The 12,367-nt window shown below is 42.5% G+C and overlaps 1 protein-coding gene across 2 annotated transcripts in view; it reads left to right on the top strand.

Moving 5' to 3' along the window:
• DIP2A (disco interacting protein 2 homolog A) overlaps positions 1-12,367 on the top strand; it is an 82,850-nt gene that overhangs the window by 54,498 nt on the left and 15,985 nt on the right. For both annotated transcript variants that reach the window (XM_027666186.1, XM_027666185.1), the window contains exons 16-22: positions 171-290; positions 1,005-1,119; positions 1,979-2,118; positions 9,246-9,382; positions 9,840-9,920; positions 10,118-10,245; positions 11,967-12,081. In XM_027666186.1, coding sequence (XP_027521987.1) covers positions 171-290; positions 1,005-1,119; positions 1,979-2,118; positions 9,246-9,382; positions 9,840-9,920; positions 10,118-10,245; positions 11,967-12,081 — 836 coding nt within the window. The remainder of the gene's footprint in view (positions 1-170; positions 291-1,004; positions 1,120-1,978; positions 2,119-9,245; positions 9,383-9,839; positions 9,921-10,117; positions 10,246-11,966; positions 12,082-12,367) is intronic.

Raw genomic sequence — 12,367 nt, 5'->3', positions numbered from 1 at the left:
AGACACTGAGTATACACATCACAGTAGTTGAATATTTGGCATTTGTATTTGTTTCCTACATATGTATTTTTTCAAAAATTCTTGTAAATATACAAGAATACTTGCATAATTTTATAATTGACCTTCATTCTGTTCTGCACATGCAGCATAATTATATTTTTGATTTCCAGCCCGTGTAGCAGTAGTAAAATCCCGGGATATGCACTGGTCACTTTTGGCTCAGAGGGATCAGAGAGATGTCAGCCTGAGCTCGTTACGGATGTTGATAGTGGCAGATGGAGCCAATCCATGTGAGTATGGATATGTTTCCTAAATGTCAGTCTTGCCAAGATCCTGTGTCAGAGCTGATGCTTGGGAAGTTAAACAGTTTGTTCTGTAGTAAAATACTATTTGTGTGCCAGTGATGCCACTGCTGTTTGCACTTCTTGGCTATATTTAGCTGGGTAAATTCATTTTTTGAACTTCATGTTTTCATTAGTGTTATACTCTTACATGAATAGACATGAACGGATACCTAGAAGATCTGTAGATACAGATATAATCTATTTTGGGCCGAATGCTAAAGGCCAGGTAGAGTTGTGAAGTGAAGGCGTGTCAGAAGCATTTGATGTTTGATTTTAGATGCCGTGACCTCTGCAAAAAACAATCAAATAGGAGCTATATAAGAAGCTGACATACAGTTACCCTTAGTGACAAAGTATTCTGATCCCTGAAGGACTTCCCATGATGATAAGTGTTAGTGAGTGCTGCCAGAGAAGCAATATGCAGTTGGGAATTTGATTCAGTGAATTGGTTGTTAGTCACTGAGAGTTCTTTTTCCAAATCTATCATCTAATAATAGGCTGGAATGTCTTTCAGACAATTTGAAAGTATATTGGTTTTGTGCACGAAAATGACAATATTTGTTTATCTGAGCTGTGTGTGAGCATAGACTTTGAATTCCTGCAGCTCAAGCTTTCCTGCCAATAGCAAAATGTTTCCAATCATGTAATTCTTCTTTTTAGGGTCAATATCTTCCTGTGATGCATTCCTGAATGTATTTCAATCCAGAGGTTTGAGACCAGAAGTAATCTGTCCTTGTGCTAGTTCTTCAGAGGCACTAACCGTTGCTATTCGCAGGTAATTCCCTTTTCTCAGAAGTGAACTGAAGCTTTTCTTGGCTGTTGAGCTGTGCCATGTAATCACAGAATAGCTTGGGTAGGAAGTTGCTCCAAGCCCTGTCCAGCCTGGTCTTGAGCACTTCCAGGCATGGGGAATCTCACGTTTAAGGTGGTAGTCAGAAAAGACCATGACCCGCATAAAGATGCCCAAAGACCTCAGCAGAGGAAATATGAAATTCACAGGTATCTCCTTCACTGAAAGGCTTTTTGTTTTCTTTAAAAAGTTTAATGTTTTCTAAGAGTAAGTCAGACATAAGGTGTTTTTTTCATGGTTTGGGAAAGCAAGGTCTCATCCTCTCAACTGATGTTGCTGGAGGACATTTTAAAATGCCCCAAAAACAAACCTTACTTATTTGGGAGGAAGAAGATGCTGAATCTTCAATTAATTGCTTATATACAATGTCTTGTAAACAGGGGGCTAAAGAAAAAAAAAATATTTGTAGCTGATCTGAAAAATACCATTGGATTTCTGGAGATAGCAAGAGATGCTCTGAAAAAAGGAAATACTTTGATTATTAATAGGTGTATGGATGGAATATGCTGGAATTTTTGGATAGTGGTTCTGATCAAAATGTACCTTTTTAGAAAATCAGTTTCGAGAAAACTTGAAACAAAGAAATTGGAGATTTTGGAGAGTTTTGTTCTAGCTCTTTTATCATCTAGTTACAATATATTACCAGTCTTGAACTCTTGTTTGTTTAAAGTGAGAAACCATTTTTTCTCTTTACTTTACCAAGCCTGAGAAACTGGTACATTTTTCGTGACCGTATCACCGTTGGTCTGTTGATTCATATCTGACTGGACTTTCTGTTTTCCAGACCTCCTGAACTGGGTGGTCCTCCTCCAGGAAAAGCAGTGTTATCCATGAATTGTCTGAGTTTCGGTGTGATCAGAGTGGATACAGAGGAGAAGTTGTCGGTCTTAACTGTGCAGGATGTTGGTCAGATTATGCCTGGAGGTAGGAAAGCATTTCATGTAGGTTTAAGCATATTCCACATAAGTTATCTTTACTGTTACACTTGTGCTAATGGAAAAAATAAAAATGTTAAATACCTTCAAGGTAGTATGACTTATGTTTTGACATGTTACCTGAACACATGACAATTAAGTGCTGTCTCATCTGGATTATTCAACTTTTTCAATAGAGATTAAGCCACAATAAATCTGAATGACCCTAGGTGTTGGTATGGGAACATGCTTTTGGCTGATCTGCAGAGTTGTTTTGCTACTCACTTGCTAGCATTGGTGCTGACTGACCCACACCCATATGATAACATGCAGAAGAATATAACAAAACATAAAACATAGTAAGAAATGACAGCTTTCATCCTGGCCTGATAGTCCGTGGAATGGAGTGGAGGAGAACAGAATATTTCATTTGAAAGAGACCTCATCTCAAACCCCGTGGAAGTGATGGAACAACCAGTTCTGGAAACCATTTTCTCATGCACGTGGAGGACAAGAAGGTGATCAGCGAAGGTGATCAGCAAGGAGAAGTCATGCTTGACCAACCTGGTTGCCTTCTACGATGAAGTGACTGGTTTGGTAGGTGAGGGAAGAGCAGTGGATATTGTCTACCTTAGGAGAAGTTATAGAGGAGACCGCATCAGGCTCTTTTCATTGTCATGCGACAGAACAAGAGCCATGGGACACAAACTGAACACACGAGCTTCCCTCTGAACAGAAGGAAGAACCTTTTCCACTGTGAGGGTGACTTGGTACCAAAATGGGTTTCCCCATTTGTAGAGTCCCCATCCTTGGAGGTACTGAAAAGCAGCCATCTGAATGTGGTCCCGGGCAGCTGGCTCTAGGTAGCCCTGCTTGAGCTGAGAGATTGGACCAGATGATCTCTAGAGATCCATTCTAAAACCAACCATCCTGAGAGTGCCAGACTGGGTATTCCAGCAAACTGCTCAGTCCTGGATTAACCTGTTTCCTAATGACGTCTGTTTGCAACACAGTGCTTCCTGAATTAGGTGGAGCTGGATTTTGTTCCTGAGCCCATTAAGTGGATTGAAGCAAAGAGACTTTGTCTCTTCCCTGCTGTTGTCATTTGAGACTCTACTGCTAAGTCATGCATCATTTGGAGAGGAGAGCACTCTGAAGAAGATTAATAAAAGTGCCAAACCAGACCAAAGGCTGTGGCCAGTGGGATGGAAGACTGGACACTTAGTGCTGTCTGCTCCAACTTTTAGGTTGGCAGCGTAACATTCGGTGGTGCTGTCTGTCTCAAGATACCTCTATCTTTTGTCCTGGCCTGCTCTGGTGTACTTGGAGAGGATGAAATATGGATTTTTTTGAATTCTCCTCACCCCTCAGATTTACTATGTAGTTACCAAAGAACCTCATTGGTTCTGGTCATGCCCTTGGCACCTTTGGCTTTGCTGTTCTTGGTCTCCTTATGAACCTCACGCCTTGCTGAGCTGTGGTTCCAAAGCCCTCCTCTCTGTAGAGCATATACTCAGGGTAAAGACAGAGAGCCAACTCGTGTCATTTCAGCAACAGTCTCTTCTCTGTACACCAGGGCCCCTGATACAAGTAAGAGGAGGCAGACAGCTTCCCACTGCTGATGAAAATTTCAGCCATCATGTAGCAAGTGGCACTGATCTTGTTCAACTTTCCTCATTATTCCCAGAAGCACTTTGCAACTTCTAAGGGTGGTGGTTCAGTTATTTTTACTGAACTTAAATTCACATTTAGAGCTTCCTCCTGCTACCAATAAAAGACTGAGCAGAAGCTCTGCCTTTCGTACCAAAACGAAGGGAAGGAAGCCCCTTTGAAGTCAGGATGGCAAGGCAGACCAATGAGAATACAACCATTGAAGATAAAATGACTGAGTATTTTTGGGTGGCCTCAATGTGAAACCGTAAGTGCAGGGAAAAAAAAGGTACAGTGACCCAATCAGACTTACTGGCTTCTGAATTGGTTCACCTGAACATTCAAATTCAGGGTGTCAAACTTGTCTGCAAAGGCCCAGAAGACTTTCAGCTGTGACTGTCCCTGGAGGTTGTATCTGATGACTGCACACACGGAGGAATATGTTGTCAGCAGAGAAGTTGTGTGGCTTCTCTCAGGTTTTTGTTTTGTGTTAAGACCATTTGAAGCTGTTTTTGAAGTCCATAATGAAATTCCAAGAAAGGCAGTAACTCCACCTTCACGGTTGGACTTGATGATCCTTAAGGTCTTTCCTAGTGTAATCAATTCCCTGATTCTGTGGCTGGCATGTGTGTCTCAACAGAATGGTGATTTTTCTGCTTCAGCTACTATACATGTGGCATGGACTGCCACTGCTGTCTGGTTTGAGTGTCCACACTACTGCTGTCCCCTTGAAACCCCGCTGAAATTCAGTTGTGCTCCCCATCTTCTTCTTAGATTACGGGTTACTCCAGGGACATGGAGGGAATGAGTTTGCCTGCCCTTCAGGTAGCCATGAATCCTTTGGTGTACTGACTGACTTTAAATTCATTGTTGGTCCAGTTTTTATTCAAAATGCAGGATTGATTGAAGTCTTTCTTTGAATTAGTTTATCCCATGGAGGTACTCCTGGCTTTCTTTTAGGCTTGCTGTCTGGGCAAGTGTGCTTGACTACACTAAGGCACAAAGCAGCCTACAGCTGTGGTGCACCTTAAGCTACTCTTCATATTCAACTGTTAGAGTTGTAAGTCATCTTGGTTAGTATTCCATAGAGCATCTGCTCAGTGGCACGTTAAAGTCTGCCTTAGAATGTTAGAAGAGCTCCCTGTGTGCTTGTTGGGTAAGTAATTTCACCTCAGGATGAGTCGTTAATGAAACACAAACCCCTGTCCTTGTGAAATGCCTAACTGAGCAGTGAGAGGGGATCTGTGACAAAGCCCTTCTGCTTTGTCTAATCCCTTGAGGCACTGTCTGGCAAATCTAAGGGACCCTTCTGGATTAGGGTGCCATTAACAGGCAGTGACAACACTATCATAACTTTCTACATGAGTAAGAAGCATTGAGTGACTTGTCTGACTGTGAGGGGAGAGCACTTCAATGTGTATCATTAAGTGCCTCAAGGTGATAGGACTTGTAATTGATGGCTGTTGCCCTTATAAAATACAGTAGCAAGTGGCAAAATTATTTGTAGGTTAAGCAGAATTTGGGCAACTTAATGAACTAACTTCTTTAAAACTCTGGTTAGTGTTGGGCTGTCAGAATCTGGGGCAGATGTGCTTCAATTTGTCCACATGATAAAAATTCCAGTAAAAGTTTCTCTGTACATTTCTTAAGTCAGAACATACATAATAGAGTTCATTCTAGAGGATAATGGATATCTCTGTTCCCTGTGACTGTCTCTTAAAATAATCTTCCAGAGTAGAAAGTCAGAAGGCTAGCAGGTGTGTGCCAGATGAAAAGAAATTAATGACCTAAGGAAATAAATGACTTATTTTCAAATGAGTCTGCATGTACATTCTAACAGTGGATATACTTGTACCTGGTAAGATTTATGCACATCACAGAGGATGTGCCCTGTCCATTCTAGCTTGGTGTTTGGCATACAGGAGAGAACATACCACCACCTGCTCGTTACCCCTCTGCTGGCTGACAAGTCGTGCTCTTGATCTCCTCTTGGTTTTGTGGGTTTTTTTCTTTAGATTACTGTGCTTTCACTAAAGGCCTAATTTGGGTCAGATACCATCCCTGAAGACTTTGTTCCATCTTCTGATCCACACTGAACCTGGAGTGCTTACATGCCGTAGTCTTTCACGTACTTTGTGAGGCAGGAGCTCGCATTCCTGGATTTCATATGGAAATGGACAAGCCAAATGGTTTTGATCTCATTTCCTGTGAAGATCCCAAGCATGCTTTATTTGGGAACCACCTGGTTAAAAGATCGTGGATAAAGTGTACACTTTCACCCTCATTTTCTTTTTCTGTTTGTTTTGAGACACTAAGCCCACCTGCTCAGGGCATCTTATTCAACAGACCCATCACTACCAGGGTCATGTCTTGTGTCACTGCTGTTTAACCCATAGGCCACTCTTGATGACACATGCCCTTCACATTCATTATGTTCCATGAATGTCCATCACAAGAGCCTCAAGGGAAGTTCAGGCATCCACGGAGAAATCTTCCCATCAAAGACAGCATGAGAATTCTTAAGAGAAAACCTAGAATGCATTCCACTGCAATCTTCTCCTGGAGGGATGACATTTTGCCTCACCTGTTGACCACCTTTGGCTATTTTGCGTGGTTTGTCTGGGACTGACATTGCTAAGTTTGGCTTAGGGCAATCTTCAGTTCATTTTTTCAAATTGAACTAGTAAAGATGGTAGGAAGAGTGCCAAACCTCTTCTATTCTGCCTATTTTGTGCCTCCAGTTTTCATATAAACTTGCCCTGTTATCTGTCATCTGGGAAGCGTGTTGTATCTTATGCTTGAACCTGGATGTGGTTGCTCAGGGTATTCAGTTAAGTTTGTCTCCCTGCTACTTCCCAACTAATCATTTCTGTTCTTTTACAGGGATCCTTCTCATGTTCTTAATTTGACAGGAGAAGTAGCACTCTCAAATCCAAAAGTTCTATATCCCTATAGCTCCTGCTTATACAAAGCTTAGTTCCTACAAATAGTGCTGCTATAGCAACTACTTTCTTATACTCAAGCAGAAAACTTTGGGTTGCTGCCAGATCTTGGATTTCTGCAAGAGGAACTTTTGCATATGCAGTGTCACATTCTGGACTGTGACTGTATTCAGTACCTTTTCTAGAAGGTCAGGGAGGATGGTTCCAGTTTCCTAAATGTTGGGATGCTCACATTGTCTCCAACCCATGGATGTCCTGGATGTCATTGTTTCCTCTTTTTGTCTCAGAAGATGTTTGCACAGGTTCTGTTAGTTACCACAATGCATCTTCACTGCAGAGGAATCTGGTTCCTTCGTCTCAGTGCCTGATCTATGGAAGGAGTTGCAGAACAATTTGGTGAAAGCTTTCAGTCTTTTTTCTGAAATTTCTCTTTTCCACTCAGTCCTTAGAATTTATCATAGTAATCAATTCCACTTGGCTTCAGTCCATCACACAATGGCACAACAGCCTACCACTGCAGAACAACTTCTCTTGAGACCTGTGCTAGTGTGTACACTTGGGATGAGATGTTTTCTTCCGATTTAAATGTTGTACTTTGAATGCTTGTATGACCACCTTTAAAGTCTAGATTTATGTTCATCCTTAGCTAGGAAGTTGGCTGGCTTTATGCCTGTTTCCCTTTCCAGAGGAGCAGGGAAAGATTCAGGTCCTTGCATTTGACATCCCCATGTGCTGTTTTTCTCAAAGACTAGAGTTCTCTGAAAACTCTGCAAATACCTTCCACAATGATTCTAGAGGCATTTTATTCTGGTCTTTTAGTATTTTTCTTAAGGCTTCATGCTTCTAGAAGAGAGTTTTAACTAGAGACTGCAGTGCCAGGGTAGCTGTTGTATATGGATCCACTGTGAGACACTGGAAGTGGAACAAGAGAGCACTTTCTGACCCTCATCAGCACCTTTGTTCACAGCCTTCTGCTGTGCAGGCCCCTGGCATTCTTCTTGCATTCCTACTGTGCTAGTCTTGAAACATCCAAAGCTGAATCCAGTCTTTGGTAGGGCATCAGTGTGGTCCTTTGCACAGCAGGATTCTCATCCTCTGCCAGGATACTCCTTGGCAGATTTAACTGCTGAGAGTCGCCATCTGTCAGAATGTACATGTGGACTCATTTGAAGAAAGAAAGCTTTCTTACCAGGAATCTGTGTTCTTCGTGACGTGCAGTCCACATGTACATTCCCATCCCATCTGCTTTTCCCTTCTCTCTAATTCTTTTTCAGATGCAATGCTGTTGAGAGAGACTGAAATGGTGGTAGATGCACTCTCTTGTATGTCACACACGAAGCAGGAAAAGGAGGAGAAGCGAGAGTACAGGCTTCACAGGTACTGCATCAGGGCAACCTTGCAGTATAACCTGGCAGGGCAGAACTGTGCCTGCTGTTAGAATGTACCTGTAGACTACCTGTATCATACATTGGTTACTGGTAAGTATTTTTTTTTTTTACTTGATCAGAGTGATAGGATTGTCCTTGGGCTCCATGGATGGAGCATCATTTGGGCACTGTAGGCTAATCCCTTGGTTTTTCCATGTTTGTGAATGTGCTGAGGGCTGTACATTTGTGTATGCCCACAAATTGTTGTGCTTTCTCCTGTTATTAGCACTTCTCTCTGTATCATTGCTTAAGTGTTACGTACAGAGTTCTGATACTAGCTCAAGTTATTTCCTGGAGTAATAAACTATTTCATCGGTTTCAATTTACCACTAAGTTTTAAACAGCCTTTTTTCCCATTTTTTATAGCCCCTAAATTGCAAAATGTGGGTTTTTGCATGACTGACTGATAGTTCATTCTGTAGAATTTAATTCCAGCCTTCTAGTTCGTGTATATATAATATCCAGCAACTGAAACTCTTGTTCTGATTTGGACTTGGAGCTGTGCCAGGATTTGAGTAACATCTCCTTACTTGGTCACCCGAGGTTATCATTGCATGATTCCAAACAATTACTAATAACTGCTAGTTGTTCTGATAGGTAATTTTTATGAAACCAAGATAATTTAGGCATTGACCTACTGGTAGAGTGAATGATTATCTCTCCTGTTCAGACCTAAGATGTTGTCAACTGAAGACTTCTCTTTGAAAATGTTCCCACAGATCTGTTTTACCAGGAGTTCTTGGTCCATGCTGGCAGCAGAGCTGGCTTCATTCTGTTAATTTTGCACTGACCTGCACAGACTTACTGATTTCTTTCTTGATCTTGAATCTTAAGTGCTAAATCAAACTCCCTTGCACTGTGGTACTTTGGATTCAACTGCAGCTGATGTGAAGGCTGTGAAACACTGTAAGAAGAAACATTGCATTTGTGAACTTAATCTTTGAGAACTCATTACACAGCCTATCCAAAAGCTACAGAGAGCTCTCTTACGTGCTGTGTTTTTCTGTAGCTGATAGATAATTGATATTAAAATCTTTTACCTATCAGCAGCAGAGCACTGTGTGTGTCAGCTGCTGGAGCACACTAACACTGGGATTCTATGTTCTTCCTCCTTGCAGCCAGCGTGTGTGTTGTGAAGGTGGATGGGACTCCTTATCTGTGTAAAGCTGATGAGGTTGGAGAAATATGTGTGAATTCAGGAGCAACGGGGATAGCGTATTTCGGCCTCCTGGGAATCACCAAGAATGTATTTGAGGTTCGAACTTCCTTGTAAAGTGTGATTGTCACATTTCTAGTATTCTTTCTTGCAAATAGACTTATTTGTTCCTTAGAAGTCCTTTTTTGGTGTTTTTTTGTTTTGCTTCTGGGGGTTTTTTGATTAGAAAAAGCCTTGGCTTGGGTACACTTTCCTTCATTCATAGAATCATAACAAGAAATTCTGTCTCTTATAACCAAAAATACCAAGTATCATCTGCAGTCGATCAACTGCTTCTATGTTCCATAATCCAGTGTTTTGCCTGTGTGAGCACTTAAATTCATCTTAGCTCTGAATTAACACAGAAGTCTTCTGTGCATTTACCTGAAGGCATTTCAGTCTTTCTGCCCATATTTTTCCTTCCAATGGTAGTCCAGTTTATGTTTTCCTTTTGTGGCAATAATGTGAGTGTCCATATCAGTCCAGTGAGTGTCTGAATCCTTCTGTGTTCTTCCAGGCCATCCCAGTGACAGCAGCTGGCGTGCCTGTTTCAGACCAGCCCTTCACAAGAACAGGATTGCTTGGCTTTGTGGGTCCTGTAAGTGTGAACAAGCCCTGGGGGCCCTACTTTGTCCTGACTCCCAACTCTTAAGTGGTGCCCCTGAATTCAGCAGAAGTACGTGTTGGGGCACTGACCTCTTATAGATCTCGAGAGTATTGTTGGCTTGAGTCAGGCATGTATTGCCAGGAGTGAGGAGGTTTTGCCCTCTGTTTCTAATCCTACCTTCTTTTCAGGACTATTTGGTGTTTGTGGTAGGGAAGTTGGATGGCCTGATGACGGTCAGTGGCCGCAGGCACAACGCAGATGACGTGGTAGCCACCGCCTTGGCAGTGGAACCCATGAAATTTGTCTATCGGGGAAGGTGAGTATATCAGAAACTTCAGCCCTGCTGATTGGGCTTTGTTCCTCCTTTTTTCATCCACAGACAATCAATAAGTAACACAGCATACACAGGAGCAATGCATGTGCGTTTTTACATGTGTGGTTTGTAGGAAAGGTGGCACTAGGTGATGATATACCGTCCCTGCTAACTTGAAAGACAAATATTGACACCCTTCTTCGTGCACAATAGATTTTAAATTGCTTTCACAAGGTATAAAGGTAGATCTTTGTTTGTTTAAAACTTCTTTCAAAGCTTCTCTTAAGACACTCAAATGAAGCTCATGTGCCAGATATAAGACACCTCTGTCCCCCAAGCCTTTTGGGCAGAGTGGCCGAGGGAGGAACTGTGCAGCATGTTCTAAAGAACAAACAGCTGAAGGACCTTCAGAGATAGTGTGTGATGTATCATCAACCTAATTGCTCTTCTGTGGTCAATGGCCTAATGTCCAGATGGAAATCAGTGACTAGTGAGGTCCCTCAGGGGTCATGTTGGGACCAGTCCAGGCTGGGGGATGAACAGATCAGGAGCAGCTGTGCTGAGAAGGACTTGGGGGTGCTGCTGGATGAGAGGCTGGACGTACCCTGGCCATGTGCACTGGCAGCCCAGAAACCATGTCCTGGTCTGATCTCACAGCGTGGGCAGCAGGGGAGGGAGGAATTCTGCCCCGCTCAGGTGAAACCCCACCTGCAGAGCTGCCTCCAACCCTGGGGGCCCAGCACAGGAAGGACATGGAGCTGTTGCTTCTGTTGAGTTCAGAGAGGCCACAGAGATGCTCCAAAGGCTGGAGCCTCTCTGCTATGGAGACAGGCTGAGAGAGCTGGGATGGCTCAGCCTGGAGAAGGCTCCAGGGAGACCTTATTGCAGCTTTTCGAGACCTAAAAGGGCCTTATAAGAAAAATGGGGACAGAGTTTTTAGTGAAGCCTGTAGTGAGGTGATGGTTTTAAATTGAAAGAGATTAGATTCAGATTAGATATAAGAAAGACAATCTTGACTGTGAGGGTGGTGAGGCACAGAGAAGCTGTGGCTGCCCCATCCCTGGAAACATTCAAGGTCAAGTCGGAGGGGGCTCTGAGCAACCTGATCTAGTTGAAAATGTCCTGCTTATTGCAGGGGGGTTGGAAGTAGATGACCTTCCAACACAAACTATTCTATGATCCTTTAAAAATCCAGCTTTCTTCGGTTTTGCTCACTTGTGCAACTGACATATAAATAATACAATTGATCATAAAAATAATGGCACATACCTGGCTGAGGCATTATTAATATTTTATCCTAGGAGATGCAAGCCTAAAACTAATGTAATTCCCAAATGGGAGTTAAGTATTTTTCTGTGCAAGCATATGCTGGTCAGTAATTTGGCACAGTCATCTTTCTGAAGGGATGTAGGGGCCACAAGTCCAGTGTGCGTGATGGAGTTCTGTAGGCAAGGTTTGCACAGCCCTTGCACGTATGGAACTTGCCTGTCAAACACGTGCTACATTGGTGACTGCAAATCCACCTGACCCCCACCAGAAATCAATTACAGCAGTGAACCTACATGTGTTCTATTTTCCTGTGATTTTGTGATGACCTGGCATGAATAATGCTTGTGTGTGTGAAACAGTGCCATGAGAGGTTGCAGCCATCCCCACGTGATGATAACCCATGCTCTGTTCACCATATGTTGCATCCTATCATTCTTCTGTCCTTTGTGTTTTAGGATAGCAGTGTTTTCTGTGCCCGTTTTGCATGATGATCGGATAGTGCTTGTGGCAGAGCAGCGCCCTGACGCCTCAGAGGAGGATAGTTTTCAGTGGATGAGCAGGGTTCTACAGGTAGTCAGTCTGTCCTTTCTCTTTTCCAGGTGAATAAGGCTGATGTATGAAATGAGAACATTAGAGCTTTTTTTTTTTCCATAAACCAAACCTATCAGTGTAACCACAGAGAGCTATAATGAGCTGGGTTTTTTTCAGGATGTGTTTCAGGATTGATAGTTAACAGAATTTTTGTAAAAAGTAAGACTTTCTTTCAGAATGTTTTTTTTAACTTCCTACTACTAGGATTCCCTGAGTCTGAAGGGTGATGGGGGTTTTTGGGTTAATGCTACATGTCTCTTCTGAT

The sequence above is a fragment of the Corapipo altera genome, unplaced genomic scaffold, assembly GCF_003945725.1.
Source record: "Corapipo altera isolate COAL_440 unplaced genomic scaffold, ASM394572v1 81, whole genome shotgun sequence".
NCBI classification, from domain to species: Eukaryota; Metazoa; Chordata; class Aves; order Passeriformes; family Pipridae; genus Corapipo; species Corapipo altera.
The sequence above is the reverse complement of the archived record's forward strand: the minus strand, read 5'-3'. Positions and strand labels throughout refer to the sequence as shown.